The sequence below is a fragment of the Nyctereutes procyonoides genome, unplaced genomic scaffold (assembly GCF_905146905.1).
Source record: "Nyctereutes procyonoides isolate TBG_1078 unplaced genomic scaffold, NYPRO_anot_genome, whole genome shotgun sequence".
Lineage (NCBI taxonomy): Eukaryota > Metazoa > Chordata > Mammalia > Carnivora > Canidae > Nyctereutes > Nyctereutes procyonoides.
Window position 1 is genome coordinate 12828024 of NW_026575037.1, and position 23105 is coordinate 12851128.

General features: G+C 34.8%; 1 protein-coding gene across 1 annotated transcript in view; it reads right to left on the reverse strand.

Annotated features, from left to right (window-relative positions):
* XPR1 (xenotropic and polytropic retrovirus receptor 1) overlaps positions 1-23105 on the reverse strand; it is a 228306-nt gene that overhangs the window by 12797 nt on the left and 192404 nt on the right. The window contains exons 12-13 of the mRNA XM_055319354.1: positions 11382-11548; positions 6467-6606 (exon numbers count right to left, since the gene is read on the reverse strand). Of these exons, the coding sequence (XP_055175329.1) occupies positions 6467-6606; positions 11382-11548 (307 nt within the window). The remainder of the gene's footprint in view (positions 1-6466; positions 6607-11381; positions 11549-23105) is intronic.

The following is a 23105-nucleotide window of genomic DNA, read 5'->3' on the forward strand; positions in this document are numbered from 1 at the left end:
CTTCTGAGAAATGAAGTGAAAAAGTGCTTTGCTGAGAGGTAAAGTAAGGTAAGTACAGAGAACTGACTGCTGGATTTAGCAAAACAGAGAGGCAGTATGATACAAGAGATTCTGAAAGACTAGTTTCAAATCATAACTCCACCATTTATTAGGTATAATGACTTTTGATGAGTTATTTAATCTATGCTTCAGTTTCATCAGTAAAATGGGATAGTAACTGTATCTACGTCAGATTGTTGTGGGGATTCATAAGTTAATACACCTAAAGTGCTCAGAACAGTGCCAGGCACGCAGTGGGCAATACATAAGTGCTGCTATTACTGTTATTATTGTAGATTATACAAAAAGCAATTTAGTTGAGTACTGAGAAAAAAGACCTGAGTTGAATTAAAAGGTGAATGAGGAGGAATGAGAGAATGGAGATACCAAGTACAGACATCTTTTTAAGAGTTTTGCTGTAGAGGAGACAGAAATGGGCAAGAATTGAAGGAGGAAAGTAGTTTCAAAGGAGGCTTTTTGCTTTTGTTTTAAATGGGTGATAGAACATCTGATTCTACTATTTAGCAAATAATTTTAAAGGTAGAAATAAAATAATCAAGAATTTAAAAGTGAGCTTTATTTTTTACTAGAAAAAACTTTTTTAAAAATTCATAAAGCAGTATCATATGTATGGGAAGAGAAAGAAGTGGGAGTGGAGTAGGTCTTGTAGTGATGGAGAATTTCAGGTCCTAAACCTAGACATCTGGGAAAGTGAAGAGGAAGAGGGTTGACAGGTGGTTTGGAAAGAGGAGTAACAGTGACAAATACACTGTTTCCAGATTCAATCTTTATCTTTCAGGTTTATTTTAATGATTCCAGGTTTTATCTTATTTTATCAGACCATCTCAATAAATGTGCCCATCCTGACTCAGAGGATTGTGATAAACATGTCTGAAAACATCTTTATTTCATTTGTGAAAGATATTTTCAGTGGAGAAAGAGTTCTAGGTAGACAGTTATTTTCTTTCAGCACACTGAAATATTATTTTAATGACTTCTGATTTTCATTGTTACCTTTGAGAAGTCTGCAGTCAACCTAACAGCCATTTCTTTGATAAATAATCCTTTCTTGGGATGCCTGGGTGGCTCAGTGGTTGAGCGTCTGACTTCAGCTCAGGACATGATCCCCGAGTCCCAGGATCGAGTCCCACATCGGGCTACTTGCAGGGAGCCTGCGTCTCCCTTTGCCTGTGTCTCTGCCTCTCTCTGTGTGTCTTTCATAAATAAATAAATAAATAAATAAATAAATAAATAAATAAATAAAATCTTTAAAAAAATAATCCTTTCTTTTAGGCTACTTTCTTTAAAATGAGCATTTTAATGAAAGGATTATGAAGATATATATTAAAAGTGCAAATCATAAGTGTGTAACTTGATTATTAAAAAGTGACAAAAAAAACCCCAAAAATAAATAAATAAAAAGTGACACATTGTGTAATTACCACTCAGAATTTAAAAATATAACATTATCACAGATCCAAAGCTGCCTTTATGGCGCTGTCTTATGTTCTAGAGTTTATTGATATACCTTTCATATTTAGTTCTGCAATCCATGTGGATTTTGTATATAGTATATAGTAAGAGTCAAGATTCATTTTTTTCCCATATGGATATCCAGTTGACTCAATATCATTTATTAAAGAGCCTCTTTTTCTATACTCTTATTTAACCACCTTTGTCATAAATCAGGTAGTGTCAATGTATGTGTGGTTCTGTCTCTGGACTCTCATTCTGTTCCAGTGGACTATTTGTCTATGCTTTCACCAATACCAGACACTGTCTTAATTACTGTAGCTACATAGTAAGTATATTTAGAAGTATAAATCCTTTAACTTTTCTCTTTTCAGCATAATCTTGGCTATTCTACTTTTTTTTCTTTTCTTTTCTTTTTTTTAAGATTTTATTTTGAGAGCGAGAGAGAGAAAGTAGTATGGGGTGGATGGCAAGGGAGAGGGAGAGAGAGACCCAAGCGGACTCCATACTGAGCACAAAGCTTGAGGCGGAGCTTTATCTCACAATCTTAAGATCAAACCAGAGCCAAAACCAAGAGTCAAATGCTCAACTGACTGTGCTACCCAGGTGCCCCTAGTCTTGGCTATTCTTGATTCTGTTTCCATATAAATTATATAACTGGTTTGTCAATTTTTGTACACATAATCATTCATTAAATTTATTCCTAGGTATATGATATATTCTGATGTTATTCAAAATGGTGTTTTTTAAAATTTCATTTTCTAGTTGTTTTGGACTGGTTTTTGGAACATTTTTTATTTATATTGACCTTGTACTCAGGGACACAGTTACATTTCTTTTTTTTTTTTAATTTTTATTTATTTATGATAGTCACACACACACAGAGAGAGAGAGAGAGGCAGAGACATAGGCAGAGGGAGAAGCAGGCTCCATGCACCAGGAGCCCGACGTGGGATTCGATCCCGGGTCTCCAGGATCGCGCCCTGGGCCAAAGTCAGGCGCTAAATCACTGCGCCACCCAGGGATCCCCACAGTTACATTTCTAACTGCTTATTTGTAAATTCTTTGGAATTTTCTACATATGCAATCATATCATGGGTGAATAGTTTTATTTTTTCCCTAATTTTTTTTAAAGATGTATTTATTTATTTGAGAGAGAGAGAGCATTAGGAGCCAGGGGGGAGGGATAGGAGGAAAGGGAGAAAGAATCTCAAGAAGATTTGTGTGCAGAGTGTGGAGCCCAGCACAGGGCTCAATCTCACAACCCTGAGATTGCTACCTGAACTGAAACCAAGAGTTGGAAGCTTAATAGATGGTGCCACCCACATCCCCCTCCTTTCCAAGTCTTAAACTGCCCCCTCCTCACCCTCCACTACACTAGCTATACTTGCAGTATGATGTTAAAATGAAGTGACAACATACATAATAATCTCATTCCTGATCTCAAGGGAGGGCTTACAGTGTTTTACCATTAAATAGGATCTTATTTATATTTTTGTAGATGATCTTTGAATTATTCATGAACAAGTACTGACTTTTCTTGATGGCGTTTTCTATACACACATGAAGGATTTTCCTCCTTTATTCTATTAGTGTGGTGAGTTAACACAGATTAATTTTTAAAAAAGATTTTATTTATTTATTTGAGAGCACAAGCAGGGGGAGGGGCAGAGGGAGAGGGAGAAGCAGATGCCCACTGAGCTGGGAGCCCAATGTGGGGCTCAATCCTGGGACATGAGCCAAAGGCAGATGCTTAACTGACTGAGCCTCCCAGGTACCTCAACACAGATTAATTTTTAAATGTTAAATGATTTTTGAATATTAAATCTCACATTCCTAGAATGAAACTAACTTGGTTGTGATGTATTATCCTTTTTATTATGTTGGATTCATTAGCTAATACTTTCTTTTTTTTTTTTTAATTTTTATTTATTTATGATAGTCGCACAGAGAGAGAGAGAGAGAGAGAGGCAGAGACACAGGCAGAGGGAGAAGCAGGCTCCATGCACCGGGAGCCCGACGTGGGATTCGATCCCGGGTCTCCAGGATCGTGCCCTGGGCAAAAGGCAGGCGCCCAACCGCTGCGCCACCCAGGGATCCCAGCTAATACTTTCTTCAGGAGTTCTGCATTTCTGTACATGTGACAGACTGGTTGGTCATTCTTGAAATGTCCTTGTAGGTTTAGATATCAAAGCCATGTAGGTTGCACAAAACGAACTGGGAAGCGTTCCTTTTATTGCCTCTTTTCTCTGGAAGAGTTTTGTGTACAACTGATTATTTCCTCATATATCTGGAGGAATTCTTTGGGCCTACAGTTTTCCTTGTGAGAAGGATTTTTTAAAAAATATTTATTTATTTGAGGGAAATAAGGAGAGAGAGAGAGAGAGAGAGAGAGAGAGAGAGAGAGAGAGAGAATGGACACACACATGGGAGGGGCAGCGGGAGAGAGAGAATCTCAAGCAGATCTTCACTGAGTGCAGAGCAGATGATGTGAGGCCCCATCTCATGACCCTGAGATTATGACCTGAACTGAAACCACCCAAGCGCCCCTCTTGTGAAAAGGATTTTAATATGAATATAATTTCTGAGAAATCTGGGTGGCTCAGTGGTTGAGCATCTGCCTCGGGCTCATGGTGTAGTTCTGGGGTCCTGGGATCGAGTCCCGTATCAGGCTCCCCACAGGGAGCCTGCTTCTGTCTCTGCTTCTGTGTTTCTCATGAATAAATAAATAAAAATCTTAAAAAGATCAATATTTCAAAATAAATAATTTATTTTTTTTTAAGTTTTTATTTATTTATTCATGACAGAGAGAGAGAGAGAGGCAGAGACAAAGGCAGAGAGAGAAGCAGGCTCCATGCAGGGAGCCCGACCTGGGACTTGATCCTGGGTCTCCAGGATCACACCTTGGGCCAAAGGCGGCGCCAAACCGCTGGGCCACCCGGGCTGCCCAATATTATTTCTTTAATAAATATAAACCTGTCAGAGTTTCTATTTCTTCTTTGTTGATTTTTATTTTTATTTTTTATTTTTTATTTATTTATTTTTTTGTTGATTTTTAAATTTAAATTCAATTAATTAACATATAGTGTATTATCAGTTTCAGAGGCAGAGTTCAGTGATTCATCAGTCTTCTACAATACCCAGTGCTCATTACAACACATGCCCTCCTTAATGTCCATCTCTCTCTCTTTTTAAAGATTTTATTTATTTAATTGAGAGAGAGAGAGAGAGAGAGAGAGAGAGAGCACGAGTAGGGTGAGGGAAAGGGCAGAGGCAGAGGGAGAAGTGACTCCTCGCTGAGCAGGGAGAGCCTGAGGTGGAGACAGATCCCAGGACCGCGAGAGCATGACCTGAGCTGAAGGTAGACACTTAACCTACTGAGCCACCCAGGCGCACCAATGTTCATCTCTTTAGTCGTTTTAATAAATGGTGCTTTTCAAGGAATTCGTCCATTCCACCTAATTTTTAAATTTATTGACATAAAGTTGCTCATAATATCATCAGAATTCTTTTTTTTTTTTTAAGAGAAGGGGGGGAGGCAGAGAAAGAGAGGGAAGAAGAGAGAATCTTAAGCAGGCTCCATGCCCAGTGCGGAGCCAGATGCAGGGCTCAATTTCATGACCCTGAGATCGTGACCTGAGCTGAAATCAGACACTTAACTGAGTCACCCAGGTGCCCCTCATCTTACTCTTTTAAAAAAATATCTTGAGGATTTTTGTTGTGTAATTTGTGCCTTCTTTCCTTTTTTACTCCATCAGTCATATTCAGACATTTTATCATTTTTTTCATCCTTTTAACTAACTTTGGCTTGTTGATTTTCTCTATGTTTTCTATTCCATTAATTTGTTCTTTATATTTCCTTCCTTCTACTTTCATTTGGATTTTATTTGCTGTTTTAAAATTTTCTTGAAGTTGTGTATTTTTCAAATGTATACATTTAAGGCTATATATTGCCTTCTAAGCATGGTTTCAGCTGCATTTTCTTTTGTCACATTATCAGTTTCATTATGTTCAAAATATTTTAAAATTTCCATTACAATTTCAACTTTGACCCGTGGGTTATTTAGGCATGTATTACTTGATTTTGAAACACTTGGGAATTCTCAGTTATCTTTTTGTAATTTTAATCCTCTGAAATTTGTTGAAATTTACTTTATGGCCCAGCATGTGGTTATTTTGGTAATGTTCTACATGTAAATGAAAGAATGTGTATTTAGTTGTTGAATGTAGTATTCCATATATGGCAATTAGGTCAAGTTGGTTAATTGTGGACTATTTGACAAAGTTAGCAATGTCAACTTTTGTTTTACTATTTTTTTTATTTTTTATTATTATTTTATTTTATTTTTTTTGTTTTACTATTTTCAAGCTATGTATTTGGTACAAACAAAGTTGAACTTGCTATCACAACTCAATCTCAAAGTCTCTAGGTTTGGCAACTTTCTTTAGTGCAAAATTAGCTTTAATGCTTTGCTGACCTCCTGGGGTACCTGCTTTTACTTAGATTTTAGACTACCTTATTAGATAACTGATGTTTTTAGGAAGATTTAAAAAACTATTCCTCTAGCATTTTCATTGTTTCCAGTGAAAAAGCTGCCAGAATGTCAAATTGCAAATGATTCTCAAAAGATTTTCTTTTTTTTTTTTTCAAAAGATTTTCATTTCAATTTCTGTTCTAAAACTTTTTACCTCCCAATTTCTACTCATGACCCTTCCAGTGGAGCACAATTCTTAAAAAAAGCTTTTAAGCCATCATTAACATTTTTTTATAACTTTGTAAGAATTAACCTCTTAGACCTTCAAGTAAGATTTTCCAACTCTGAAGCTAATGAGAATTTTGAGAAAAGTTGGAAAATTAAAACCTTTCAAATTTTAATAAATTCTAATTTGTAAGTAGTACTGGGTGTCTTCTAGGGGAAAAAAACTTTGATAGATTTTTTGGTAGTCTGCTTACCGGAAAACCTCAAGGGGAGCAAAGACAGTAGCAATGATGTCCCCAGAATGAGGCAATGATGTCATGGAGGTACTGGAGATTTGGATAGTCCAAGCAAAGCGGAGAATCACATCCTCTATGATGGCACAGTAGTAATAGGCCTAAGGAATAATAAGCAAATTGAGTACACTTACCATTATGTTTCTCACAAATAAGCACACCTATCACAGCAACAAGACTCACCTAAGTCCCATCAACAAGCATAAAGAGCAAAAACAGTTTTATTTTTATTTTATTTTCTATTTTAGGAAGATCTCACCAATTTAGCTTTTTTCTTAAATAGCATAATATTCAAAATGTTTTATTGAATTTCATTAGTCACCTTACAAATATATGCTAAATGAGATCCTTGATGTGACTGAAATTATATATATTAATGTGTATATCATATGCTAATAATGACTCAACAGCAAAAAGATTAGCAGATTAATGTGTTATTTGCACTGTTATTCTCAAATTACCTTATTCTACATTTGAAGGACGTTTTTAACCTTGCTTTTCAAGGTCATTAAATAAAATGAGGCTTCGATATCACAAACATGGATTGAATTAAAGGAATGTTCTATTTTTACAGGGAAAGACAGCATTGAAATTCTTTCAGGTACTAGTACCCAATATTTAGGAGCCCAATTTTAGCTATACAAAAGTTTTAAGTACACAAATTGCCAATAGACTAGACCTGTAATCCATGGATTTGTTTATTATTAATCTCTGGATAATCAGTTCTTTAAATATATGTGTTTAAAGGTTGTGACATCTTATGGAAATTAGAATTGCTACATATTTACATCACAGCATTTATTTTTAAAAAACATTTACAAAGGAATACTAGTCATGTTTAGAAGGCTATTAACAAAAAAAGAGCAGTCCCCTTGCTACCTTCTTTTCATTTTCTAGAGACAATTTCAAATTTCTATCTCTCCTAGTATTTATCCACCATTATTTCTAAATAATGTATGTATGTATATTGCTTTATCTTGATTAATCAACTGGAGTTGTTATCCACTGCTTGATAATGATAAGTTTTATGAAGATTTTAACATATTTACATACCTCCCTGTTCCTTCCCCCATCCATCTAATACAATACAGTGCTAATGCAGTTTTTGGATAAATCCACATCCAGTGAACTCATTATTAGGCTTCAGTGAAGAACTGCAATTTCATGTTACTTTAACAGTCAGTCTTAAATTGATCCAAAATTGAAGGATCAATTTTTGTGGGAGCTGACGTTCCCCAAATTGTGAAAGTCTTGGGAAGAATACACTTAACATGAGATTAAGAGACAGAAAAATTGTTTTAATATGGAGATAACAAACAAACCTCCTGGACCCAGATGTGGTACTCAAAAATATGTACTGTTAATCCCTAGGAACTGATTTTAAGATGCATATAACTGTGTTCTTAATTTTTAAATGAAGCTCCACTGGACTCTACCAATAGTTCCTCTTCCCTTTTCAAGTAGAATGAATTTTTTTTTAAAGATTTTATTTATTTATTCATAGACACAGAGAGAGAGGCAGAGACACAGGCAGAGGGAGAGGGAGACGCAGGCTCCATGCAGGGAGCCCGATGTAGGACTCGATCCTGGGTCTCCAGGATCACACCCCAGGCTGCAGGCGGCGCCAAACCGCTGTGCCACCAGGGCTGCCCAAGTAGAATGAATTTTATTCCAGTTTTTGTCTTCTTAAGATTGAAAGGGATGCGATCCAGAACATTTTTCTTATAAATTTGCAAATTAAAAAAAAATTTGCAAATTACAGTGTAGGAAACCATATACTTTATTCTCTAGGGTCATGAAAATATGCAATAAGGAAACTGAAAAACTCTATTCACTAATTTTATTACAGAGAAGCCATTAAGTTAGAACTACTGAAAAGGAGGCATGAATTAACATTTATATATAAATATGAACAATTCACCTAAGCAGTCAGTATAAGAAGTAAATGTATAATATTGCTCAGTTAGGCAAGAACAATATAGGCATAATAACATTTGGTGAGCACCAAAGGATCATCATTTACCTGAGCTCAAGTTTGCTCTCTGACTTTATTTAATATTGCCGATTTTCTCTTTTTCATTAAAAAATTTTTTTAAGTAATTTCTACACCCAATGTGGGGCTCAAACCTACAACTCCAAGATCAAGAGTCGCATGCTCTACCAACTGAAGTTCTGTGATTTTCTTTTCAAATGAGATGTATAAAGGTATGTCTAGTGCCTTGGTCATATATTCTAAATTTGCATATTGGGATTATTGCTATAGCCTACATTAAAAAAATCATTGTAAATTAATATCCTCCTTTCTGTCTTCATTTGCTTATCTGAAATTACCCTACATATCATTCTTTGTATTCACTCTCCTACCATCTACCTTTAGTCCTCATACTTAAAACAGCCTTCCCCACTCACCAACTGAATATTACATCTTCATACACTTTTCAAAGTACAGTTCTGAAGTACTGGTGACATTCTGATTATAATAGTATAAAGTATTAGTGACCCAATCTATACATCCCTCATCATCACAGAATTTTAGAACTAGGAAAGGGTCAAGAGATAATCTAGTAGAAGAGAAAACACCATATATAGATGCATAAAGTTATGTAGCTAGTTAGTGAGAGACCTGGGATCAGAATTCACTGACCAGGATACCTAGTTCATTGATTAATTTCTTTCATTATCTGAGTAATGATATTCTTGGTCTTTTGACTTTTTAAATTTAGGCTCTCTTATCCTTTTATTCATGTGGAGATAAAATCTTAAAGTAATTCCTAAGGAATTATCCATATATTTTCAGACTAAATTGGTACATTACTTTCATAAAAGCTGGTTGAAATAAGTGAAAAGACAAGCCTTCTTGATGCGCTAAAGGTGAGTCAGGTACTTCCTCTCCTTTGTGCTTTTACAGTACTTGCTTATTCAGTCAAGTATTTATTCAGTCATTCCAAAAATATTAAATCTACTATATGCTAGGAACTATGCTGGGCAGTGAGGGATATGGATACCTAAGCATATTATTATAATACAATGTGATAATTGCTATAATAGAAGTTTGCAGAGGTTTGTAAAATGGGCTTAGGACAAATGGCTAAAATGCTTGGAAAAATAAAGGCTTTTTAGAGAAAGTGACCCTTGAGCTAACTTTTTACTTTTTTTTTTTTTAATTTTTTTTTAAAATTTTTATTTACTTAGGATAGTCACAGAGAGAGAGAGAGAGAGGCAGAGACACAGGCAGAGGGAGAAGCAGGCTCCATGCACTGGGAGCCCGATGTGGGATTCGATCCTGGGTCTCCAGGATCGCGCCCTGGGCCAAAGGCAGGCGCCAAACCGCTGCGCCACCCAGGGATCCCTGAGCTAACTTTTTAAAAGGAGGAACAGGAAAAGATGTGGAAAAAAAGAACCTTTGTGTACTGCTGGTGAGAATGTAATTGGTGTAGCCCCTATGAAAAACCATGTGAAGAAAAAGAAAAAGAAATACCATATTCCAGTAATTCCACTGCTGGTATTTACCCAAAGAAAACACAAAGAGTAATTCGAAAATATACTTTTGTTTTACTGTAGCATTCTTTTACAACAGCCAAGGTATGGAAGCAATCCAAGTGTCCATTGATAGATGTGAATGGATAAAGACGTGTGTGTGTATACACACACACACACATACATCTTCTCTATCTATCTATCTATCTATCTATCTATCTATCTATCTATCTATCTATCTATCTATCTAAAATGGACTACTACTCAGCCATAAAAAAAGGATGAGATACTGTCATTGGCAACAACATGGATGGACCTAGAAGGCACAATGTTAAGTGAAATAAGTCAGAAGAGAAAGACAAATATCATATGATTTCACTTATATGTGGAATCTAAAAAACAATTTAATAAACAAAAAGTAGAAAGAGGCTCATAAATACATAGAACTCATGGTTGTCAGAGGGGTGGGAGGTAAAGGAATGGGCAAAATGAGTGAAAGGAGAGCAGAAAGATACAGGTTTCCAGTTATGGAATAAGTCCCTGGGATGAAAGGTACAGCACAGGGAATACAGTCAATGGTATTCTAATAGTGCCATACGGTGACAGATGGTAGCTATACTTGTGAGTACAGCATAACATATAGAGTGTTGAATCACTATGTTGTACACCTGAAACTAATATAACACTGTGTGTCAACTATACTTCGCTTAAAAATAAATAATTAAGATAAAAAAAGGAAGAACAGGAGTTTGCAAGGCAGACAAAGGGGGGAGAAGACGGCATTTAAGACAGAGTGAACTGCATGTTCAAAATTAGGTCATAAATTATAGTAAGTTATGTATTCCTCTATTCTAGATTTTATCACATTTTAGTGCAATTTGTTTACTTAGCTGTTTAATATAGTTTATGGCCTCTTTGAGAACCAGAACTTTTATTTTTATTTTCTATAGTGCCCAGCATATAGTAAAAACTTGACATTTTTGCTGACTGAATGAATCAGTAGTTTTTGGTAATTAGTTGTGTTGTTTTTTCTAAATATATTAGGTTAGGATTAGGTATGTATCATAATAAGATTTAGCTGGTTAAATAAATAAAAATTAAAAAAAATTTTTTTAAAAATTAGGGATCCCTGGGTGGCGCAGCGGTTTGGCGCCTGCCTTTGGCCCGATTGGCCCGGGGCGCGATCCTGGAGACCCGGGATCGAATCCCACATCGGGCTCCCGGTGCATGGAGCCTGCTTCTCCCTCTGCCTGTGTCTCTGCCTCTCTCCCTCTCTCTGTGACTATCATAAATAAATAAAAATTAAAAAAAAATTTTTTAATAAGATTTAGCTGGTGATACACCGGAGTTGTTGTTTTTTGTTTTTTTTGAAGTAAATACAAGCATTCTTTGTACATACTTTTTGGGGGTATACAATTTCTTCCCGGAGAAAGGTGTTTTCTCCAGCATTCTTATCAAAGAGACCCCAGTCCATCTTCAGATCCCAGATGAGGGTATAGCAGGAACTGATGATACAAAACACAATCCAAAGGTAAAAGAATACCATGGTGTCTGAGTGACCTCGTTCTGAAGAAAAGGGAAAGGTGAAAGAGAAAAATTACTAGATTTAAGTAAAATTATTCATTAAATAAAAGTAACTTAAAAAGCAGATTCTTTACACAGCTCTATAAAGGAAGTAAGATTTTAAACAAATCTCCTAGTAGCGACACTAATAGAAATTAAATAGTAACTCTGATTCTCCTGAAGTACAAAAGAATCATCAAATATTTACCAAATACATAAAATTTGTACCAGTGTGCATTTGGAGTTTTGGAGGCTCTATGCTGAACACATAAAAATCCAAATAACTGCAATGGAGTTTTTAATATTACAAAAGATGTCATTTTAGTTTTTGCCATCAGGTGGCAGATTAGGGTCAAAGATGAAAAAAAAATTATGAAACACCACTAATAAGAAATGTGCTATCGCTTCTCGGCCTTTTGGCTAAGATCAAGTGAAATGTGCTACATTTGCTTCAAAAAATTCTGGGGTTGTTTTTACTTTAGAACCTTTCCTTCATATACTTAGATCATGTCTATGCTTATTGTGAAGGCAATCAGATAATTTTAATTCCAGATAAAATGCCAGAAAGTAAGAGACTGATTATCCCTAAGGACATATATGAAAGCAAATTTCTCTCAAATCACAAAACAAAGCATGATATTTTTGCTTCTTTTAGAGGTTGTTTATAGTTACAAATGTTGAGAGCACTACAGAGTACACTAAATCAGAATAATAAAAATAATTTGCATATATAGTTATATAATTTAGTATTTTTCACTCAAGTGCTTCATATATTCTCTAATGAAATTCTTTGGTAAGTTTGACTTATCATGATATTATTTGTATTCCCTGTTATTGTGTGCAGGATATAGGTACTAATATGGTCCTGAATTATCAGGAAAGGTATGAAACATCTAATTCAAAAAAGTTTAAATTTTGGTTAGTTTCCCAAAGGTATGGAAAATAAAGGATGTATTATGTGTTATTCACAATCCTTCCTATTAAAGTAAATTAAAGTCCTTCCTATTAAAACAAGTGTTTATTAACCATTTTTAGGTATTAAAAGTGTTAAGTACAGTATGATTCAAAGGCGCCCTTTAGAAATTTATAATATATTAAGTGGAAATAGCCATTTGTTATTGATGATAAATTTGAGCTCAAAATGAAGTTTAAACAAAGCACTATGAGAACATCAAGGAGAATGGAAATGTTTCCAACAGAAGGAAATAAGAGGAAGTAGCATTTGAGTTATTTGTAGAAGGATAAATAAATAGTGTCGCAAAAGTCAGGCAGATGAGGCAAGTACATTCAAAGCTTAAGGAAGATAAATGAAAAAGTATGAGGGTGGGAAAGTACAAGATGTGTTTGAGAAGCTGCAAATAATCTAAATCTAGTGTGGGTGAAATATGGATGATGAGTATGATTTAAAACGAGGCTGGAAAAGACATTTTGGGCCTGATCATGGAATACCCTCTTGGTACTTAGGATCAGATCTGTATTTTAGAAAAATAATTAAGCTGGCAGATAGCCTGCATCAGAATTACTTAGTCAATTTAAAAAATATGGCTAAGTTAGAGTTCCAGTATTAATCAGTTTGTACCAGGTCATAAGAACTGACTTACATTTTTAAAAACTAAGCTGTTAAACACAATTATTAAAAATTAAATTATGTAAACTTATGATTAGTTATATTAAAAACACAGGTAAAAAAACCTCAAAATTCATTATTTCCTAATTATTTTACTACATTTTGCTATCACCCGTTTTTTAAGGTTGTGTTTACTGTATCTATATGATGGAAACATTATATAATGCTGTGCTATTATACATCTTTCCCCAACATTCAATATTATCTTAGTAGCTTAAACTGTCCATGGTGGAAGTATTTATACTACTGAAATCAACAAAACCTACTATCAGTACCTACTATCCCTACTGCTACCTAAGAGCTGATTTGTTAAACACCTACCAGCAAACCACTGTTCAGCTTCTTCTGGAAAGTCAGCAGTTGGAAACAAAAACCAGTATTTTTTAAATGGTCCACAAATGATACTAGGGAACAGTCAAGCTTAGATATAAATATATTTTCAGTTTTAAACTATTTTCATTAAAACATTCCTTCACCAAAAGTAAATTGGGTTGACTACTTATACTACAACACTGCATCATATAAATTATCAGCTTAAAAGTCCTAAAAAAATACTATCTAGTTTAGTTGGATGTGTTCTGATGTTTACTTCATTGTATAGATACAGTCTGAGTAGTATTATTCAATAATTAGCATCATGATTGCATTAAATATTATAACTTGTCTACTAAGGTTTGCAAAGAATAAAGCAAATGTAGCACCTTAATAAAATTAATAGTGTTCTCATATTTTCAAAACAAGATCAACACAAAGAGATAAATGTAAGCAATTTAATTGTAAATTATATTTGCAACTCTTTTTTAAAACACTGAATGCTTACTATGAGCCAGGCACTTTATACATATTATCTCATTTGGTTTTTATAACAATAAACCATCATTTTGTTTGCTAGTAAAAGTAATGAAATGAGAATAAAGTAATAGGTACATTCAGCAAGAGGTTAAAAAAATGAAGATTTCGCAAGTAAGTATAGGCAACATCACGTGTTATTACTGAAAGCTGACTTGCTTTTCTAATTACTAAAGAAATCATCAAGTTCAAATTATTATATAAAAGGACATTGTAGGGGGAAAAGTTCAAAAAAAAAGGAATTAATAGGGATGCCTGGGTGGCTCAGCAATTGAGCGTCTGCCTTTGGCTCAGGGCATGATCCTGGAGTTCCGGGATCAAGTTTTCCATCGGGCTCCCTGCATGGCACCTGCTTCTCCCTCTATGTCGCTGCCTCTCTTTCTCTGTCTCTTGTGAATAAATAAATAAAATCTTTTAAAAAATTGGTTTAAGGAAGGAATTAATAAGGAAACAAAAATCAGTGTGCTAGTTTTCTTTAATGTCTTCTAGATTTTAATATAAGTCCTATTCTTAGAGTATAATTCCTAAAATGGTACAATGGGCCAAATGCTTCCTTCCTTTCTAAGCTCATATTATTTCCATGAAATTTCTATGAAACAAATACAACCCCTTACTGACTTTTCAAAAAGCAAGTATGTCAACAGAATATTTTGGAATAAGTAATGAATGTTTTATCATACTTTTGCAAGTAATGATTAGTGTACACCTAGTCTACCTGTGTTATACTTTGGTCTCTCTTTAATTATTACTTATTTGATCTTTCCCATCTCCCAAATGAGGAGTGCTTCTCCCTGAAATCATCTGCCTTTATTGGCATTCAGGGGATGTACTGGAAAGATAATATCACTTTAGGCAAGAAATTACATCTAATTCTCTCTTGGCTACCTCTGGTAGCCCACTTTAGTGATGTTCAGAATCACAGAATATCAAGTCATTATTATTCTACCCTAAGCTTCTATTATATACCTGTCATGTCAGAAGCATAATTCATATTGGAAATATTTATGGTAATGGTATCTACTGAATGTAAAACAAGTAAAAGTTGGCTTCTTAGAGTTTTGTACCCATAGTTACTATAGAAGAGACAAAGCAAAATAATATGCTAGGAAAAGTGCTGAGAGAGAAACTAGAAAAATTTTATATGAAAATCATCCTTGAATCATATGTCAGGGAAGATATTTTAAAAATGAAAAAAAAATGGCATTGTGTAAAGAGAAGGTGAATGGTTTTCTTTTCATCCAAAACCTGACTATTCTGATTTATTTGAGGGAAATCAGTAAACCAGGCTTTGGGGAGGGGTAACAGCCAGGAAAGGCTTCCTCAAGGAGGTACTGCTTCAGCTGAGTCTTTAAAGTTAACAATCTTGAGTAAAACAAGTTATAAGCCAGAGAGAGCCATGTCAAGCAGTGTAGAAATCATCCATCCATCCATCCATCCATCCATCCATCCATCCAATGAATAAGCACCTACTATATGCCAGATGTTCTATGTAGTAAGCACACAGTAGGAACTCTTATTCACTAATAAGCAATTTTCCTGTCCCTGTGAAGCTTATTACTTAGTGGGGGTAGATAATTATCAGATATACAAATAAACAAAATAATTTCCCACCGTGAAAAGTCACATGAAGAAAAAAAGAACGAGACTGGTAGAATTCCTTTAGCGTTTAGACAGAGAAGGTCTGTAAGTTGATTCCTTATAGTGAGTGATGAGGAGCCAGTCATGAAAAGCCAGAAGAGTTACATATGTGATATTACAGTTTCTAGTAAGCATGTTTTAAAAGGTAAAGAGAAATAGGTAAAATCAATTTTTTTTGAGAATGAGTTTGCACATATGCACCAGTAGTGGTGGGAGGGGGAGAGACAGAGAGAAAGAGAATCCTAAGCAGGATTCGCACCCAGCATGGAGTCCAACATGGGGCTTGATCTCACAACCCTGAGATCATGATCCGAGTTGAAATCAAGTTGGATGCTTAACCAACTGAGCTACACAGGAGCCCCTAAGATTAATTTTAATACTGTATCTTATTTATTCTAATATATCTAAAATGTTATTTTAATAATCAAAATGAAATTGTTAATGGGAGCTTTTACACTCTTTTTTTTCAATAAGCCTTCAAAATCCATTTCGTATTTTATAGTAAATGTGCCTAGGCACATTTTAAGTGCTCAATAGCTATATATACCTAGTAGCTGCATTACTGAATTGTGCAATGCTAGGAAGGGGGATGAGTTTGAGGGGTGAAGACTGAAAGTGCTGTACTAATAAGGAGGCTGCTGTAGTAGCCCAATGAGAAATGATGAGGACTAAAACTGAGTGGAAGTACAGGGTATACGGAGGTCAGGCCAAAAATGAAAAATATTTAGGAGCTAATACTGGCAGGAATTGGTGAATTGTGAGGTGAGATAAAGAGTAGAGTCAAGGACAACTCCTAGTTTAACCTCGGTGACTGGGTGGCGCAAGGCCATAAACCAGTAAAATAGAAAACAACATGAGGCTTGAAGGAGGATAAGGGAAAAAACAGTTTTAATCTTGAACATGCTAACTTTAAGGTACCTGTGAGACACCGAGATGGAAAATGCTCAGGAAACAAAAAAATAAAAATAAGCTTAAGATACAGATTTGAGAGTCACATATATATGACAGTGGTTGAACCCATTTTGGAACCACCAAAATAATGTAAGTGCCTTCTGTGAAAAGGGTAAGGAGGCAATCAGAAATAAAGTCTTCTATTTACACTGTATTTAACTAAATTTGGTTGAATTTATCCTGTGTTTCTTTATACCAAAGACCAAGAGGAATAAGAGCATTCTCAAACGTTATAGAGCTTCTCCTTACCTCTTTCAAAATATAAATTCTAATGTTTGTATATATTTCAAGGCTTTAAAATATTTTATATTATTATACAAAGTTACTGGAGCTATAGGAATAGAGACAGTGAGGACAGGCAGGCTACTATTTTGGAGATGTAAGAATGAGAGAAAAAGGAGAGGATCCCAGATGGCTTAATAAAATAAGGGAAGTCTTTGTAAGGTAAGAGATTCTTGAGTATGTACACAGGCTGAAGGAAAGGTGCTAGTAATGATAAAGAGATTGAAGACTTAGAAGAGAAAAAGGATAACTACCAGAGCAAGATCCTGAAAGAGACAGAAAGAAATGAAGTCAGGACTGGGAAAAATACATAGTGAGAATGGATTCCCTTCACTTATGTAGGTAAAAGGCAGGTGAAGGGAAATATCTCCTGATAGGCTCAATTTCTCAAGGTCGTAGTCTCCATGGTGGCCTATAGAGGTAAAGAGAGTAAAACTGAATTGAGGGCTTGAGAAGATCAGTAACAGTTATCATAGACCCCTTTTCAAGTTAATATTTCTGAATAACAATTTAATAATAAAAAAGAAAAAAATTATAATTTAGAAAAGGTAATCTCCCCCCCTTCCTGTGATATTCTTTTCATAAAACACTTTTTGTTTGTGCTTATATTCTTTTATTTTTATGTATACATATCTCTTTTCTCTTTCCTATAAGATTGTACCTTATCTAGCATTTTAAAAGGAATTTAACTTTATACTAGAGTGAATTGTGTATTTGTGTGTGCACCTGTTAGTCTTTTCCATTAAATTATACTGTCTTTTAGGAAAAGTAATCATGTTAGCATTTTTCCAGGGCCTATGTACTATATTCCAAGTGGTAGAAATATTTAATACCTACCAAATTAAACTGAGGGCAATGGCTGTATCTAACTCATTTTTGTATTTTCTGTGTAACACCTTACCTTCCAACAGAGTTTGGGGAAAGTAACATGATTTCTTGGCATACTTCATAGACAACGGGTCCCTGAAAACTTGTAAAAAGCTGAATATGGGGGCACCTGGGTGGCTCAGTCCATTAAGTGTCTGACTCAATTTCTGCTCAGGTCATAGGTTCAGATTGAGCCTGGCATCCGGCTCTAAGCTGAGCATAAAACCTGTTTAGGATTGTCTCTCCTTTTCCCTCCTCCCCTAAAAAAAATGGAAAAAAAAAAGTTGAATATGAAAAGATCAAGTAACAGATGTACATGTTTATGAGGAATTTGTTTCCCAAAGAGCTAAAAATAAAGAAAATAAAGCCCCTATTGTATCTCTTGTTTTTTAGACACAACCTATTTTTTATTTTTTTAAGATTTATTTGAGAGAGTGAGCATACATGAGCAGGGAAAGGGGGAGAGGGAGAGAATCTCAAGCAGACTCCTCACTGAGCACAGAACCCCATGCTGGGCTTAATCTCATGAGGATCCTGAAATCATGAACTGAGCCAAAACCAAGAGTTGGATAACCAACTGAGCCACCCAGGCACCCCAGACATAATTGTTAATGACAGTATTCCTAATATCCTTAGAAACATTCTTTGTTTTTGCCCTTTACAATAGAACACAGATAATGTCTTCAAATCAAATGAGAACTGGCACTGATGCTTAAAAGTTGCTGCTTTCTTTATGGCTAATGTTTTCCATATTTGTTTTAATTATATTAAAATTTCTTTATAATGATATGTACTACTAGAATTCCTACTTATTTTTTTAAGAATAGACAAAATACAATTACAAAGTTTCATAAGATAATTCAGAAAATGTCCAGATTTCAACTGAAAATCACTAGTAATACCAAGAACCAGGAAGATCTCAAACTGAATGAAAAAAGATAATAGATGCCAAAACTGAGATGACAGAGACAGTGGAATTATTTGACAAAGATTTTTAAATCAGCAATGATAAAAATGTTTTAATGAATAATCATAAAATGCTTGAAACAAAAAACAGAAAGCCTCAGCAAAGAAATAAAAGGCCTAAATGATCTGACATATGTCTCATTAGAGCCCAGAGGGAGAGAAGAGGTAAAAAAGTACCTGAAGAAATAATAGCAGAAAACTCCCCCAAATTTGGTAAGAGACATACAGATTTAAGAAGTTAAGCAAAGCTCAATCAGAATAAATGTAAAGAGGGCAGCCCAGGTGGCTCAGCGGTTTAGCGCCGCCTTCAGCCCAGGGTGTGATCCTGGAGTCCCAGGATCGAGTCCCACGTCGGGCTCCCTGCATGGAGGCTGCTTCTCCCTCTGCCTGTGTTTCTGCCTCTCTCTCTCTCTCTCTCTCTCTCTCTCTCTCTCTCTCTGTGTCGCTCATGAATAAATAAAATATTTTTTTAAAAAAAGAATAAATGTAAAGAAAATATCCCAAACACATGATAATCCAACTTCTGAAAATGAAAGGCAAAGATAACCATCTTGAAAGCAGCCAAGAAAAATCTGATAGGTTAGCTGTCAGGGTTAAAACTGTTTATTTTTTTTTATTTTTTATTTTATTTATGATAGTCACAGAGAGAGAGAGAGAGAGAGAGAGAGAGAGAGAGAGAGAGAGAGGCAGAGAAGCAGGCTCCACGCACCGGAAGCCCGACGTGGGATTCGATCCCGGGTCTCCAGGATCGCACCCTGGGCCAAAGGCAGGCGCCAAACTGCTGCGCCACCCAGGGATCCCAGGGTTAAAACTGTTTAAATAACAATAGATTTCTCATCAGAAATCTTCTGGAGGCTAGACGGGAAAAACATAAAATTTATTAACTGCTAAAAAGTGAACTATATACCTACAACCTTATACTCAATCAAACTATCACTCAAGAAATGGAGGAGAAACCAAAACATTCTCAGATAAAAGGAAATTAAGAATTTGTTAGAAGACCTACTCTAAAGGAGTTGCTGAATTCTCTAAAAAGAAAATTATCAATACAAGAAAAATAAACACTTTAGAACTTCAAGAAGGAAGAAAGAACCCAATCAATAAGCAAAAATATAGATAAATAAAATAGGCTTCCTTTTTTCTTTCAAGTTTTACAAATTATGCTTGACAGCTAAAGCAAAAATTATAACACTGATGGATATAGTTCTAAATGTATGTAGAAGAAATATTCAAGACCTTTACATTATAATGGGAGAGGGTAAAGAGATGTAAAAGGAGGTAAAGTTTCTAGAAGTCATTCAAACTGGTAAAATGACAACACTAGAACACTGCAATAACTTATGTACATATCCTGTATGTTAGAACAATCACTAAAAAAGGTATACAAAGAGATACACTAAAAAAAATCCTATAGATAAATCAAAATACAACTTTAAAACTGTTCAAGTAAAAACAGAGAAATAAAGAGCAGAGACAGCAGAAAACCAAAAAAAGAAAACAGCATATTTTGAGTTCTAAAGTATCAGTAATTACATTAAATGTCAACGGTGTAAATATACCAATTAAAAGAGATTAGCTGAGTGGATTAAACACAGTGACCCAATTATATTCTGTCCACAAGAAACTCACCTCAAATATAATGATATAGGTATGTTCAAAGTAAAAAGGTGGAAAAATATGTATTATATAAACAATCAAAGGAAAGCAGGGTGGCTATATTATTATCAAATAAAGTATATCTCAGAGCAAAGAAGACTACTGGAGACAGAGAGGGGTATTATATAATGATAACAGTCAATTCACCAAGAAGATGTAATAATTCTAATCGTATCTATATCAAACAACTAGCGTAGCAAAAACAAACAGAACTGAAAGAAAAAATAGATAAATCCACAATTATAGTTGGAGATGTTAAACCTCCTCAACAACTGATACTACAAAGAGATGAACAAACAAAATAAGTAAGGATATTGAACTCAATATTAACCCATAGGATCTAATAAACAGTCTTCCCAACAATACACATTCTTCTCAAGTGTCCAGTGAACATATATGTAGATTGTCTATAAAAACCAGTAACACAAAAATCTCCAAATCTGTGGAAACTAAATGACACATTACTAAATAATTCATAAATCAAAGAGGAAGTCTCAGGGAAATTTAAAAATACACTGAACTAAACAGAAATGAAAATAAAACAATGAAATTTCTGAGGCACAGCTAAAGCAGTGCTGAGAGGGAAACACATAGCCTTATATATTATACACACAAATGCATACATTGGAAAAAGACAAAAAAAAATCTCAAATCAATAATTAAGCTCCTACCTCAAGAACCTAGAAAAAGAAAATAAATCCAAAGCAGGCAGAAGGAATAATAACGAACAGAAATCAATGAAACAAAGAGCTGGTTCCTGAAAGAGATAGATAGGATTGACAAAACTCTGTACAACTGACAAAGAAAAGATGACACAAATTACCAATATTAGGAATGAAACAGGGGCTATCACTGCCAACCCTAAAGACATCAAAAGAATAATAAGGGAATATGATAACTCTACACTCATAAATTATGACAACTTAGATGAAATGGAACAAATTCCTAAAAAAGATTATTACAACCCTCCGAATATAAAATAATAATCTGAATAGTTTATAACTATTAAGAAAATTGAATTTGTAATTTAAGAACTACCCCCATATAAATCTCTGAACCCAGATGTTTTCATTGGAGAATCCTACCAATCTTTTAAAGAAGAAATCTTCCACAAATTAAAAGATAGAAAACTTCCCAATTCATTTTTGGAAATTAGTTTTATACCTATACCAAAACAAAAAATAGTACCCTTCTCCTCCCCCACAAAATACAGACAAATATCCCTCATAAATATAGACACAAAAATCCTTAACAAGATAATAGCAAATAGAATTCTGCAATGTAGAAAAAGGAATGAAACACCAGGGGGGTTTATTCTAGAGACACAAGGCTGGTCCAATAATCAAGAGTCAATAATGTAATTCACCATATTAAAAATTCACCATATTAATGGGCTACAGCTTACAAGAAAAACCACAGGGTCATATCAAAAGATCTACAGAAATAGAAATAGAGGGGAAACTTCCTTTTTTAAAAATTTTATTTATTTTTTAAAAAGATTTTATTTATTCATGAGAGAGAGAGAGAGAGAGAGAGAGAGAGAGAGAGAGAGAGAGAGAGAGGCAGAGGAAGAAGCAGTCTCCATGCAGGGAGCCTGATGTGGGACTTGATCCCAGGATCCCGGGATCACACCCTGAGCCAAAGGCAGGCACTAAACCGCCATCCAGGAATCCTGAAGGGAAACTTCCTCAATTTGATAAAGCTTCAACAAAAACACTACAGCATTAGCTGAAGAACTTTTGTTTATTATGGAGAAAAACTGAGTACTTTCCTCCTAAGATTAGAAACAAGACAAGAATATCTGCTCTCACCATTCTTACTCAACATAATACTGGAAGCTGAAGTCAAAGCAGTAAAGAAAGAAAACAGAAGGAAGTAAAGGCTTAGAGATTAGAAAGGAAGAAATAAAACTGTCTCTATTTGTAGATGACATAATTGTCTATATAGATAATCACAAGACATTAAAAAAAACCCTCTTAGAATGAATGAGTTCAATATGGTCATAGGCTATAAGATAAATAAACAAAACTCATTTTGTTTTTCTACGCACTAGCAATGACTACAATGGACACCAAAATTTAACAATACAATTTCATCCTTTACAATCACTCAAAAAGTACACATATCAAAGACTTGTACACTGAAAAGTACAAAATACTGATGAAAGCAATAAAAGATTTAAATAAATGTAGAGAGATATTCACAGACTAGAAGACTGAAAAGAGTAAAGATATCATTTCTCCACAAACAGATATATAGGTTTAACATAATTCTTATAAAACAGTAACAAGATTTTTTAAAGATATAGACCATGTTATTTTAAAATTTATATAAAAAGACAAAAGAACTAAAATAGCTCAAATGATTGTGAAAAACAAAATAGGCAAAATCAATCTGCCCAGTTTTAAGATATCATGTAGCAGTAATCAAAACTATGTGGAGTAATAACAGCATCATGGCAGTGGTTGCCTTTTTCTCTTCCCTTTGACTTAAAACTAAGTGGACATCCATAACTGAAAAAAAGCACCTCTGCACAGGGATACCAGCACACCTGACAAGTCCATCCATATATGTATCTGAAATTGGGCTTATTATTCCATGAAAAAGGCAGTGAAGTAAGGGAAATGATAGTGGAACAGGCAGTAGCAGGGAAGGCAGTGGTTGGTCAGGCAGTGAGCTAGCACAAACCTTTTTGGCAGAGAAGGTGGAGGTAAAGGCAAGGAA